The sequence below is a fragment of the Lissotriton vulgaris genome, chromosome 1_2 (assembly GCF_964263255.1).
Source record: "Lissotriton vulgaris chromosome 1_2, aLisVul1.2, whole genome shotgun sequence".
Lineage (NCBI taxonomy): Eukaryota > Metazoa > Chordata > Amphibia > Caudata > Salamandridae > Lissotriton > Lissotriton vulgaris.
Window position 1 is genome coordinate 358,643,843 of NC_141686.1, and position 15,002 is coordinate 358,658,844.

Here is a 15,002-nt window from a genome sequence, read left to right on the forward strand (position 1 = left end):
GCTTGAAACATTGAGAGAACATATTCGAACCAGCTGTTGTTGAATGGTTGCATAGATTGATGCTGTGGTGGCGACGAGTGATGCTGTGGCATTGAGTGATGCTGTAGTAGCGCATAGTGATGTTGTGGTGCCCCTGAGTGATGCCGTGGTGGTTCTGAGTGATGCTGTGGTGATGCGATAGATAGAGGGAGGGAGGGCGATAGATAGATAGAGGGAGGGCGATAGATAGATGGAGGGCGCTAGATAGATAGCAGTATGCCTGGTGGATAATGATTTTTACCACTGGTGTTTCAAAGCTTAAGACTAATTAAATCCATGTGAACACCAGGTTTGTTATTCTAAGCTGTCGCTCAGATGTTGCATAGAGAGCAGTCAGGACTTACTCCAGGGGGTGGTAAGGGAATTGGAGCTCGCATTCAGTGACAATCGTGTGATCACACTCAAACTCACTCAGTGTGCGGCTGATAAATATCTTTTCAGGTGCACTGATTCAAAGGGGGTTTAGGATAAAACCCCTAAAATGTCTTCAAATGTCTCTGGGCATGCAAAGTGTCACACAAATGTGATAATGGAGAGCTGCCCGCCCTCATCACAAACGTGGGAGGGCTGGCTCTGCACAAGTGGTTCACAAAGAAGGCCACATAAAATCAAACCTGTGGAAGGATGTGGAGTAATGGTCAGAGCCTCAAACTTTGGACCTGGGGAACTAGGTTCGAGTCTGAGTGTGGGCTCAACATCCTGTAATTCTGGGCAAATCACTTTATCTCCCCGTACCTACTAAAATTATAATGTATACTAATGTAGATGGTGCTCATATAAAGCGCTCCAATACCTTTGGGTCCAGTTCGCGCTATATAAAATCGCAAAAAAAAAGCATTTGTGCGCCCTCCAAAGCAGTAAGTGCACGAGTTTCAAGCTGGCTAGGGCAGCGCCTCCTTTCACCCGTAAGTGGTTGATAGAATGCGTGCCACTAAGCGCGGTGTGTAAGCGCCGATCAGGTACCATGTAGGGGGGCGTGCGTGGCTGTGTGTGTGCGCGTGAGCCCGTGGGGGGGCTCTGTGTGTGCGCACGTGCGCTTGTATGTGCCTGCTTCTGTGTGTGTGCCTGCCTGCGTGTTTATGTGGGAATCTGAGGCAGGGGGTGTGCACGGCACCGGCCTGGACGTGCGCGTCCACAGACACCAATCGCAGCGCGTGCCCGACCCCTGTCTCAGATTCCCAGGAGACGGGAAACTATAGTTGTCGAGCTGGACAAAGCTTCGCATTGTTCTCCAGCTCGACCTAAAAATGTGGACTGACAGCAACATACTGATTACCTTGGACTTCTGTGCATTATATACTAGTATCCCCAAATTTGGGAGGACGGCACAAGAGCATTGAGAGGTGCCTGCCGGGGATACACGCACCACTCAAGATATATAAGGTGGCTACGTAGTTCGCTGATCTTGCGGTGTTAAGCTGAAACCCATGGGAGGACTGTGGGCTGAGACAAACCACACCTTTAAAACAGATGGAAATATTGATGATAGGTCTGCTTGAGCATGGCAGCGCCAAATTACTGAATCTCCACAGCTATATGTACATGCCAGTCCCACAGACAGGAGATGCCTTCAATGGATTGGCTGGCGATCATGAAATACATACAAGTCCAGGATAAACTTAAATAACAAATCACTAATAGGAGGGAGGGGACCGCACCCACACGGTTCCACAGCATACATCCACCTAATAGCACTAGCAATACGCTGAAAGAGTCCTTTTTCTAGGAGTAAGGGTGAGAAGGAGGGAGTTCAATGTTCAAAGCGTTATTGTTCCATGCATGACAATACCAATTGCACAAGGAAACGGCCCCAGCGCTATAAAACACTGACGGGATGTCACAGGTAAACAAAAAAAATGGAACATAAAGAAATTGTTAGAGTTTTACGGCGCGGGCCGCGTCGAAGACATTGACGTGTGGTTAGCGTTGGTCTCCCCAGGTCCATCCACACGCTCCCTTGAATTGCAGAACCTCACGAGGTGGTTATTTTAAGACGCTCCCTTAGTTACGTAAAGGGACGCATTTCCGTGTAAACCATTGCTTGGCTTACTGTTCCGGTACCACGCCCCTTCCTTGCCTCCTTGTTTCAGAACAGCAGCTCTTTTCCAGCGTCGCTGCCCCGTTCCTGCTCGTTCTCATTGCCCGCCTCTATTCCAGCTCCAGGCAGATTTAGGTTCCTTTCCCTGCTTTCCGATTTCAACCCCCATTTGGAAAGCGCTGTGGAACCTCTCGGCAGTTACTACCTAAAAGCCTTTTCTTTCCCTCGCACTCCCGGCCCCCCGCCAGAGTCCCCGACATAGTTGGCGTTCACGGTCTCCTATCTCTCCCTCCTCACAGGGGGCTCTATTGGTCCGCCCTTAAGTACCTTGGAGGGTATCCCGGGTTATTGACTCGGCTCGTCTCGTTCCTTACAGTTTTAACCCTTGTGTTGACCGGATGGTCATTGCTGCTTAGCGTGTTATTTTCTACCTGGTTGAGAGTGTGCGCGCTCCACCTAGGGACTCCCTTCCTGGGCCGGGCGGCACTCCTCTTGAGAGTGTGGCTGCTCCGCTCTTCTTCCCCCTGGAGAGCCGGCCAGCACACCTCAAATCCAATCCCCTTTTTATTTGAGTTTGAGTGTATGGTGTGTATGTGCGTCCTTTGAAGGTCCTGCCCTGTTTTACCTGGCACCAGCATTCACAGGTGCATCTTGCCTGCTAAAGACTTCCATTAAGGCACCATTGGACTTCACTGGGGTTAGTGAGATTAATTATTAAGCACATGTCAATGTAAACTAAAGAGTTGAGTTACAGATTGGTTATTAGTCTATCACATGCCCTATTTTCTTGCAGCGTGATCCTACTGACATATCATCGTCCTCCTGTCTGTCCCCCCCCCGCCCCCCCCCCCCTCTTCGTATGGGGAGAGTGGTGGACACTCCTTGGGTTTTTCCCCCCATACTTTTAGAGAACAGCTGACAGAAGTGTTTTTCTCTGGGCATTCCTGTTACTGTTTTTTGGAAGTTAGGAGGATTTATCTTCGCTCCAGTGGAATCTCGCTTGTATCCTTTTCAAACCTGACAGAAATGAGTGAACGTTAAGTGGTTGAAGAATAATTAATACTATTTCCACGACATAAAATGTAAACTGTACAAATACGAAAATTACAATAAAGTTATTTATTAAAAGAATCACCATGTGCCCTAAACGGGTCTCTTTTGGCTCAAGCTTCCGCCGGGGAAGGGAGTTAGTTCAAAGGTCGGGTGAGGGGTGGGGGGAAGATGTGGCGCTACAGAGAGGCCGACTTCAGAACTGGGGGACAAGGTTCGACTCTCAAGTCAACATCCTATAGTTCATGGCAAATTACTATCTCCCCTAACAAAAAAAAAAATATTCTGTTAACGTGTGTATTGTAAAGCACCCCAATATATTACAGTCGGAACCTTCTATTTAAAAATGCAGGTTAGGATAGGAAAGTCTACAAAATCACATATCGGCCTGTTTTGTTGGGAAAATGGTGGCTACCGCCAAACTCTGCGTAACATGCTCCACCAGCGTGGCACTGTGAAACAACGCTTCCAAACACAGTAAACACCAAAGGCAAGGATGAGGAGGAGCACAAAGACACAACACGGGAGACAGAAATGATGGCGGCTGAAAGGAGAGGAAGGGAGAAGGAGCATGAGGGGAACAGAAAGTCACAACAAAGCCACACAGATAAACTTTACACTTATCTGCGCGTCTGTCTGGATAGCACCGGCTTTAAACCTAGACCCTAGGGCAGTTTTCAGACATTAAAGCGACGGGGGCACCCACGGGCGAGTAAAATAAGAACAAAAGAAATAAATGCTCAAACAGAAGTTGTGAGACTGAAGGGGAGAGGGCGCAAGAGACAGAGGTCGAATCAGGTGCAGTTTCAAGGGTAAAGAATGCCTCAAAGCACAAGAACCAGCCAGAGCCGCCAGTATTCACAAGCGAATCATAAACCACACACAGGAAGTTGTACATTTTGCCACAAACCTGGAGAAGATACCTACAACTTTACACGATCAGGGAGCTTTAACAAAACAGAACAAGTGGAAATGGAGTTGGAAAAACAAAGGGGTAGGGGAAAGGATCCAAGCATTGGGCGCGCGGCAGCGAAAGTTAAAGTGATCGCGATCAAGGGGCAAACGGCAGTTGTGTGTGGATCAAAGAAGCCGCATGCCCGCTGAGGGTAGGAGAAAGCTTTCACGAGCGCAAGAAGCCGCGACAGCTGTGCACGTCGAGCACGCTCTTGTGTGCAACTGGCCAACACCTCCACCCACTACGCCAGCCACACGCTTGATCCCGTCTTCTATTCCAGCAAGCACATCACCTTCAGCCACGCCACCGGACTCCACTCGACCGACCACAGCTGCGTACACTTCAGCTTCAGAAGAACCACGACCCACCACCACCCGCAACAGGTTCCTCACAGGAGCTGGAGCAAGATCACCGCCGAGCAGCTCACCACCTCCCTCAGCCAGAACCCACCCGCCAGCACAACGGACCCCAGCGAAGCAGCCCGCAACTTCACACAGTGGCTGTCCGCCTGCGCCGACGACCTCCCAGCAGACACAGAAGCAAGAAGGCCTCCTGGTTCACCGACGAACTCAAGGACTCCAAGAAGAACTGCTGCACCCTCGAGAAAGCCTGGCTCTGGGACCAGACCAAAGACAACATGACCGCCCTCAAACACGCCACCCGCAAGCACCACCAGCTTATCCGCACCACCAAGAAGGAATCTCTGAAGGAACGACTGGACAACAACACCCACGACAGCAAGGAACTCTTTAACATCGTCAAGGAGTTCTCCAACCCCAGCACCGGCAACAACGACATCACTCCTTCACAAGATCTCTGCGACTCTCTCGCCTCGTTTAGTCATCAATGGAGCACACACCGCTAGCCCCTCCTCCGGATCGCCCCACGGGACTCTGGTGCTTGTAGTTCTTTAGTGGATCACCCAGGTGGGTGCAAGTCGGTACTTGTTGGACTGATGAATCTCTAGACCCGATACATGTCCCGGGTTTTAGGATATCGCCCGAGACATGTCTCGGGTTTCGGGATAACTTCCCTCATCAGTAGAGAAAGATCGTTAGGGGTGGAAGAGAAGGCCGCCACACAACAGTCAAAGGCCTCGATGCCAGAACCGGCACGCAGGTGCGTCGTCCAAGAGCCCGTCGGCCCAAAGCTCAAGGGAGCCATATTGTGTTTAGTCATCAATGGAGCGCACACCGCTAGCCCCTCCTCCGGATCGCCCCTCGGGACTCTGGTGCTTGTAGTTCTTTAGTGGATCACCCAGGTGGGTGCAAGTCGGTACTTGTTGGACTGATGAATCTCTAGACCCGATACATGTCACCAGAGACCCCGACGCCGCCGGAACTAGCCTACACGAAGGGATGAAAGACATCGCCGAATGGATGAAGAACAGCCGCCTGAAACTGAACTCAGACAAGACGAAAGTCCTCATCCTGGGTTCATCGCCTGACGTGCACGCGATGCCATTGAAGGCAATGGAATGCGTGCATGTGTTGGCTGAAAAGCCAAAGCGATCGGAAAAGGTATTTTTGCCTTTGCAGCGCATGCGCGCTGCGAAGACGAGACCTAAAAAGAAAATCAAAATCTTCCTATTTGAGAGACGCTTTGAATAATAAATCTGTGATCGCTTTTCTGCATCCACTTTTCCAATGTATCCAGATAATAACTGTTTGAACTTTCTCCCCTGACGTGATCTGTGGGATTAGTCTATTGCTTATCTGTTATTTTATGGCACATCTAATCTGCATTTTGGTCTTTCTTTTTTAGAAAAGTGCTTCAATGCCCTTCAGCCAAGATTGTACTATATAAAACCACAAAAATAAACACATTTGGTATAATAAAGAGAAACAAGAAAAAACATCTTTTTGAAAAGTTTGTGCAGATTTGTCAAAAGATTCCAAAGTTATTAGCAAATAAATAATTGCTTTTCAATAGAAACTCCTATAACCACAAACTACGTGGGAGGGAAGGAAGGAAGAGGGAGAGAGGGAAAGAGAGAGAGAGTGAGAGAGAAAGATAGAAAGAAAGAAAAACAGAGAGAGGAAGAGACAAAGAGGGAGAGAGAGAGAGAGAGAGAGAGAGTGAGAGACTATTGTGTAAGTGAGTTTCAAATAATTTTTAAACATAAATTAAGATGTTAAAAGCAATCCCAATAATAACCTCTTGTGACCTTTGTGTTTTAGATCCAAGACTGCCAGACAGCGCTAAAGACATCTTGGGGATATTCAGAAAGCATCCCTGGGAATACATTCCCCCCATTCCTTACCATTGGATTTGTGGTTTGTAACTCACATCCGTCTCTCCCGCTGCCAAAACGTTGTTTACCGTATTCTTCCACTAGCATGCTTTCTGTAAAAAGGCCTTTAAATCTTGTTTTTATCTTGTCGCATTTGCTGTGCATTCAAAGACAGAGGTCCAATGTCAAGCTCTCTCTTTGAGAAAGCTTGGTGTTTACTTTTCTTCCTAGGACTTCAAAATTATAGAATTGATGTGTCATTTCTGCTGAGTACCCATACAAGAGGAGAAGGTGGAAGATTTTTTTCCTAGCACACAACAAAAAAACAAGCACTGGCAAAGCCGATTGGTCTTGCGAACCTACTGACTTTGCAAATGACTTTTAGCAGTGTCCCACCCCATCAGTCGAAAAAGAAATATCCTACTGCATTTTGCCGGGTTACAAAGATTGCCAAGTAGTTACAGAGGCCTACCCTTTGAATTTCAATCAAATGTGGTGGATATGATAAATGAAAATAGAATGCCGGGAACTGAGAGTTATTACTGGGCCATCAATAAACTCCTCAGGTGCTGCACCTAAAAATGCTGATATTATATTTATTTTCTGAACGCCGGGAAAGGGGACTATTGGTCTGCTCTCTGTTGCATGGAATCCCAGGCCACAATCAGAGCCTGAGATGTCTCTCCCCAGTGTGAGTATGTTATTTTTGAAAAGTAGTTTGGCCACGCCGCCGTACTTTACTTGACTATTTTCCTCAAGATACCACTAGCAAAGCGCCCAATAATTTCCAAATCAGCCTAAGGGCTTGCCGTCTTTCATGGTATTGGGTGTAAATGCCTGAGATGTCCTGATGGTTTTCTGCTTTAATATGGCCACTACGCAGGCAGCAGGAGCCCTCACACACCTTCTTCACAGCAGGCACCAGGTGTGTGTGGGGGGGGTCTCCCCGCACTCAGGTGTGTTATTCATTTATTATTTCAGTGTTTTATATAGCGCAAACATGACCATTCTGGGTACCAGAGTGCTTCACAATTCTATAGCATTGTACTTCTGACATTTGGTTTGATTAGTCCTTTAAACAAACTACCAAGTACATATATTCAATTTAAGTGGAAAGCATTTCTACTTTACAAATAATACATGGCCTGAACATTACAAAAGATCAACTTGCAATACAATACTGCTTTCTGCCCGGAAACGTTGTACAGTTGTGGCAGGATCGCGTCATGATGCTGCTGGAGAGAGTTGCCAGAAGATGCTTCAATGGCACGGCCCTCTGTACATGCCGATGTCCCCTCCACCCCAAGCCGACCTTCCAGTACCTTAGGTGCCAAGTTTACAGTTAACAGTGAAGTTTCTGGTCGGCAGCAGTAGACATGAGCACTTTAGTCGAAACGGCTGCTACCATTATGCGAAGGGGAGGTGGTGAAGGCAAGAAAATGAAGTAATTTGCTTTTGTAAATAACAAACAAGAAGAAGCAAGCAGCGATGAGTGAGACGGTGAGGAACTGGCTCTCTTTGAAGCCAGAGAAAGAACAGGCTGTTTAGGGTAAACATCATCTGACATTTGATCTCGGTCTGTGAATGAACAGCCAATGTGACGAGATATGAACAAGAATTACAGACGTTTACAAAAAAGCTTGGAGCGAGTGAAAAAAGTGAGCATATGAAGTGCTCTTATAAGCAAAAAATGGTTAGGGGTTCTGCCCACTTAACCCTCCCGTACCTGAGCAGGAGACATCCAAGGATGAAAAAGTAGCAAAAAAAGGTACTGAAGGGATTATTCCTTTTTTAATTTTCCAACAAGAAACATCTAATTATCTTGTGAAACACAAATAGAACATTAGAAACATATGTAGGTAAATTCATATACACACATATGAGCGGACATCTAGGGAGGGACGACAATCAACAATCTATATACAAAATATCACATATACATCATATACAAATATACAAAAACATTTACAATATCAACAAACATTTTATCTGTACCCTGAATTCAAAAGATATATACAAATATATATACACCAATTTAAGTAAATGCCTCCTCCTAATTTGCAATGGAGTGCACAACAAAGTGGTAGTCCCAAAAAGAAAGCACCAGGGGGTTAGAACATCAACCCAATCTCAAATTGTATAGGTGCAAAACAGAGATGAATCAAATCTTTTTAAGTTGTAAAAGGGGACTCCTTTCAAACAAAAGGTGTCGACGCAGTCGCGGTCGCGTTTCAGCCAGAAGATGTAGGCTTCATCAGGACATGGGTACTCTAATCTTGACGGTCCTGGCCGCGTCTAGGGACGGTATACCCGGTGAGACCACAGGGCCACCCACACGGATGGGGTGGGAGCCACTATCTTAGCCCAGGTACTATAAAAAATACCTTATATATATAATATGTCCGCTTGAAAAAGGGGTAGACTCCAAACATGCGTGGCTTAAATCACACGGTCTCTCTCAATTATTCGGGTGACACGAACAAACAGTGTTCACCTCGGCGTTATTCACTCTACCGGGAAGTGCTCTTAGGCAAAGAAAAAAAAAAAGTGCCTAAAGCAGTTGATATATGGGACCATTGCAAGGATACAAGTAACGGGACGGTGCTTCGTGGGAGGGAACAATCTACGAAAAGGAGGGACAAGTAGGAAAGATTAGCCATTTGGAAGCAAGGCTGTTTAAAGGAGATTCAAAGAAACAAATAAAAAGCAATGGGTGGGCAGTAAGCCCACAAAGTTAAGCGCTGTTGCGGCAAGACCTAAAAAAAAAAACCGGGCTGATGTTTCAGAATATATCAGAATTAGTACAAATGAAGCACATTTGTTTTGTATTACTGAAGTGTGGAGAAAAATATTTGAATATGATTGAAACACATTAATACACTAGGGGATGACATTTGCAAACATTATCATTTATGTGCAGTAAAACCATATTTCGGTGTAAATATAATGATCATTTCAATTGAAAATGTGTTGTCTGTAATGGCAGTGCGCTACCACACCAAGTATACTCCACACTACGCCACTCAACTCCACACCACTCCACTCCAATCTATGCCACTCACCCCATGAAACAACACTCCACACCCCTCTACTCCACACCACTTACCCCACACCAATCCACCCCACTCCACTCCAATCCACCCCACTCCACTAAAAAGTACCCAAATCCATCCCGCTCCAATTCACACCGTTCCAATATATCCAGTCCCAATTTACCCACCGCAATCTACCCCACTCTAACTCAATCTACCCCATTCTACTCCAATCTACCCTAATACACTCGATCTAACCCAATCTACCCGACTCCACCCCAATCTACCGCACTTCACTCATATTTACACCACTCTGCTCCAATATACCCGTCTACCCCATTCAACTCCAATCCACTCCACTCAAATTTATCCCACTCTACTCCAAAGTACCCCAATCCATCCACCTCCAATTCAACCCATTCCAATCTATCCATTACCAATTTACCCACCGCAATCTACCCCACTCTAACTCAATCTACCCCATCCCGCTCAAAACTACCCCACTCCACTCAGATTTACCCCACTCTGCTCAAATATACCCCAGTCTACCCCACTCCACTTCAATCTACCCCAACTCTAATCTACTCCAATCTAACTGACTTCACCCCAATCTACCTCACTCTACTTCAGTCCGATTTACCCAACTCCATTTCAATTTATCCAACTGCAATCTATTCAACTCATCTACACTGGAGAAGTGTGGCTCAGGGGTTAGAGGCGGCAGACCCGGAAGCTGAGATCGGCCCTGGACCAGGGTTCAATTCCCCGCCTCGGCGGGTCTTGGGCTCAAAAATTCCACGGACTCGATAATTCTCGCTCCGGTGCCTTCTCGACTCACGGGTTCACACTCTGCGACTCTGGGCAATAGCTTGCTTAATCTCCACAACGGCCCCTCGCGGCGGGATGCCTGGCTTTCACCTTGTGGATACCCTGCCAGGGTTATCTCACAGGGGAATACCAGGACGGGTTCCCTAAGCAAGCGCCAGGAAACCCTTTGTGGGTAGCTGTGCGCTATATAAGCTCAAATACATTTACATTCACACTCCTACCACAATCTACCCACTCCAAACTACCACAATCTATCCAACTCCAATCTACCATAATCTACTGCACTCCACTGTAATCTATCCCACTCCATCCTAATCTACCCCACTCCAATCTAACCAATTCTACTCCACCCAACTCTACCCAAACCTTCCTCATTCCAGTCGAATCTAATCCACTCCACCCTACTCCAATCTACCCTACACCACTCCATCCCAAACTTACCTATCCAATCTACCCCATCCAATCTACCCCACTCAAATCTACTCCCATCAATTCCACCACACTCTACCCCACCCCAACCCAATCTACCCTAAACCATTCTATATAACTCCACTCCATTCTACTCCAGTCAAATGTACCGCAATCCAAACTACCCCAATATACTGCACTCTAACCTACTCCACTCCAGTCTTCCCCACTCTACTCCAATCTACCTCATTCCACCCCACTCTTTCCCAATCTATCCCACTCCAATCCACCCCGATCCATCCTACTCCACCTCAATCTACTCCACTCCACCCAAATCTACCTTAATTCAATCTACCCCACTTGACTCCAATCTACCCCATTCCACTCTACCCCAATCTATCACCCTTCTATCTACCCCACCAACCTCATGCCACTAACTTTTAGCCATTTCGAACAGCAGTCACACAGGTGTACATAATGGCTAAAACTTGTTGCCAAAGCCAATAGCTTTCGGATAGGAGACACCTATTTGTTTTGCCAATGCTTGTTTTCAGTGTTTTTGTTTTCATCATATACACACGCAACAGTTCCCTGCAGCCAACACCAAGCAGGCACAGGTGTTCAACGGTGCCTGGGCACAGCAGGGCATTCCCTAAAGGGCCTGGCTTATGTTTCTTTATTTTTTATTTTGAAGGGTTCCCGGACACTTTCTTGGGGTTCTCGGACCCTTGCAAACTTGTGTATCCTTATTGGACATCGATAGGGTTTCAGACCGAGCAGCAGGTCTCCGAACATCACAAATGTCCACTAGCGTACAAGGCCAATTACTGTGCCTGCGCAGACACCTGCCTAAGGTTTGCGGACCTCAAGGGTCATGATGTGGAATCCAACCTCTGCTCAAAATCAGCAATTTCTTTCTACATTTTAACATTAGGCAGCCCCTGTGCCAGGGAGAGACAGGATGGCACCACAGCTCTTTATGGCTTCTTTAGTATTTTTACAGGATGCGGGGAACAAGTCTCTTCGTCATGTAATGGTTCAAGATGTAGTCAGCCAATCAGGGAGCTTCAGGTCCGCAGACCCAACTTTGGGTTTACGTATCCGAAATGGATGGGCGAAAAAGCTCCCTCATCCAATCGGATCCAATATATTTTTACAATTGGGTCCACGAGTCCAGATGCACGGACCATTCATGGGCTAAAGGTCCCGCTAGCTCTATCTTAAATGACTAGTGGCTTAATTTGAAGACCACAAAAAAACACTGCATGAAACTAGTCATGCCAATCCCAAATAGTTTTGTGCAGATTCATTGAACTGTTCCAATGTTATTATATGTCTATATATAATTATATTACATGGGATTCTGTAATCCCTGTATAAATGGCAGCCTCTAATTTCTTTATAATCAGGAATTTGTGATGCACCAAGTCAGTGATTATGAAGAAGAGATGTCAGAACTCGGCTTTTATAAGTTATTACAGCCGAGTTCTGAGGGCACAATGCCTGCTGCCAGCGCCAGCAGCTGATGTGAAAAGAAGGTCAAGTAACGAAGCATAATTGAAGCAGCTGTTTAAAGCAACAAACAGAACTTTGCTTTTATTACTTCTGCTGTATGTTACTAGCTTACAATGAGAAGAAGAGGGAATATGTTTATTAGTTTCCTTAGATAAAGAAAGGGTGGAATCTTTCTGCATGTTTCTACACGTTCCGAGCTACTGCAGCTTTTTTTTTTCAATGGACATTTATTGAACTGTTTCTAACATCTTTTTGCAACAAATATCTAACAGTTTTTATTTTTACTTTTGCACAAGAGGTTTTAAGTTCATTCTTCATGTTTGCTGCATATATAGGAGCTACGCACCAAAGTTTGAGGGAAGGTGATGGTGTGACCATGTATTATACGGGATAAAGTACCACCTGGTGCATATAATAAGATTATTGCAAGTCACCTCAGAGTTCCAAAACCTATTGCAAGTCACCTCAGAGTTCCAAAACCTTTGTGTATCTGTCTATCACGAGATGGTATGCACTCCTGGAGAACTCTGCAGTGACAACAACATCCCTGGTCAGCCCTGCTGTTGAGGCTGGGGGTCAGTATCGCTCAGTGGGTTCATTCCAAACCATAATCATCCCTTCAGAGACTTTCTAAAATCTGCCAACACGCATTTTGAAGAGGTTACTTGTGTTAGTATGCACTTCGAGAGACCATTTATAGTGAAACACATACCTGGGGTAGCTTCGAACAGCAATAAATGTGATTTTGTATTTCCTCTCTCCATTGATTCTTCATCTGCAGTATTTGTATCCAGTCCTAGGAATGATGGAGGCACACACTGACCCCGCTCATCAGGACAGAGCAGTTCTGCCTTGCAGTTCTGATGTTGATGCTGTGATTCAGGGTGCAGTGGTTCGAGTATGTAGTTCTGATCTGAACCCTCTGCATCAGTACAGGGAGGTTCTAGCTTGTACTTCTGATCTGAACGGCGTGCATCTGTACAGGCCGGTTCTAGATTGTCATTTTTATCTGGTTCCTGTGCTTCAGGAATCACTGACTCTAGCTCTCGGTCCTGTGCCGCAGTGTGCAGTGGTTCTAGCTTGTAATTCTGATCTGAACCATGTGCATCCGTATAGGCCGGTTCTAGATTGTCATGGTTGTCTGGTTCCTGTGCTTCAGGGCGCATAGATTCCAGCTCATAGTTCACGATTGGATCCTGCGCAAAAGGAAGTTCCTGCTTCAAGAATAGGTGTTGCTGTAGGCACTGGGTTTGTTGTGACCCCAAATCATCAAAGGACAATAGCCCAGACTCTAAGTGTTCGTCTGATAACTTCCCATCAGGTGACACGGGTTGTAGGCACTGGTTCGCCTGGCGATCTTGGAAATCAGAACACATCAATTCTTCCTCCAAGGGTTCATCAGGTCCATTCCCATCTGGCAGCGCAAGTTGTATACGGTGGTTTTGCTGTGGTTCGTGTCCATCAGGAAATAGTGGGTGTGGGCAGAGGTTCTGTTGCTGGTCCCAGTTATTATCACACAATGGAGATGGTTCTTGCTTCAGGGGCTCATCTGGCTCCAACTCTTCTGGGAACGCCGTCTGTACGCTCTGTTCTTGCTCTGGTCTCTGCCCATCAACAAATCCCGAGTGAAGACACAGCTTTGCCTCCTGTGAACTGCATGGAGGATCTGTCTGAGGGCACCGGGATAGAGGACAATCCTGCTGTACTCCATTTCTATCTGGAAACCCAGGTTGCATGCACTGGTCCTGCTGTGGGTGACGTCGATCAGGAAACATTGGCTGTAGACAAAGGTTTGGCTCCTCTGGACGCACTTGAACCTCAGTTGGCGAGGAGAGCGTACACTCCTGCTTTGGTGCATGCCCATCAGAGAACACCGGCTGAAGACACAAGTTCGGTTCCTCTGACCTGTCCAGTTGAGGTGTCGCAGGAGACCGGCTAACAGCACAATCTCTAATGCTCGCCGGACAGACCACCTCCAAAGACACTGCACCATTATCTAGATAACCTTGATCCTTTTCTACCCAGATTTTCTTAATCAGCCCAGCGACTCTAGAAGGTACGTCCTCCACAGTATTCATCAAGTTATCCAGTTTTGCTTCCAACTCCTCCAGCATGGATAGAAGGATAATGTGGGGCAGGTTCTCCGAAAGCGGTTCCAACTCATTGTCCCTCTGAGTATCTTTTCGAGATCTTGAATTTGAGACGTCATGAAGACATAAAGATGGGACTGTGGCTCTTGCGGATTCACGTGAACACTGCGCTGTCACTTTCTTTCCTGGAGCCCGTCTTCTCCCCATTCCGGTAAATTGATGTTCAAGTCTCAAGTGTCTGCAGAGGAGAGGAAAAGGAAAAAGACAACACGTTATCACAGGACAGTTGGGTCAAAATACTCCTTCCTGTCTCACCAACCCCAGTGTGATCAGAGAACATCGCTCATTTCTAAAACCAGAAAAGAATGAATCATTAAAATGTCACAATACCCGCAACGTAGTTCATATATTATGAAAGGCAAGGATTTGAAATGTGTTGTCAACCCTATGTCTGTTCCTTGGTCTGCTCAAATTGTGCACTGTGCAACCACAAAAAAAGAGAATATTCTAACAGCCTTGCAGCAATGAAAGGTTTATAGCACCCTAGCAGACCAGAGTGCACTCTCATTCTCACTTGCACTGTACTGCTCTCCTTTGCAATATTCAGTTCAGTGACTGAAGCACGCGCCAACATACCAAACCTCTACAGGATCTACAAAACGCTTGTTATGTCATTGCATATATAGAGAGCATGTTCAACCTGTGGTTTCTTGGAACTGAATCAGAAATACATTAAAGAGGAGATAACAAATCAGACCAGGAAAGAATCTAGTCTGAATAGGCTTGTGGGTTGTCAGCTTTCTGGATGAAAGGA

At 46.3% G+C, this 15,002-nt stretch overlaps 1 protein-coding gene across 1 annotated transcript in view; it reads right to left on the reverse strand.

Moving 5' to 3' along the window:
- Window positions 1-15,002, reverse strand: part of LOC147736837 (uncharacterized) — a 50,584-nt gene that overhangs the window by 28,465 nt on the left and 7,117 nt on the right. The window contains exon 2 of the mRNA XM_086953826.1: window positions 12,811-14,426. Coding sequence (XP_086809952.1) covers window positions 12,811-14,395 — 1,585 coding nt within the window. The 5' untranslated portion in view covers window positions 14,396-14,426. The remainder of the gene's footprint in view (window positions 1-12,810; window positions 14,427-15,002) is intronic.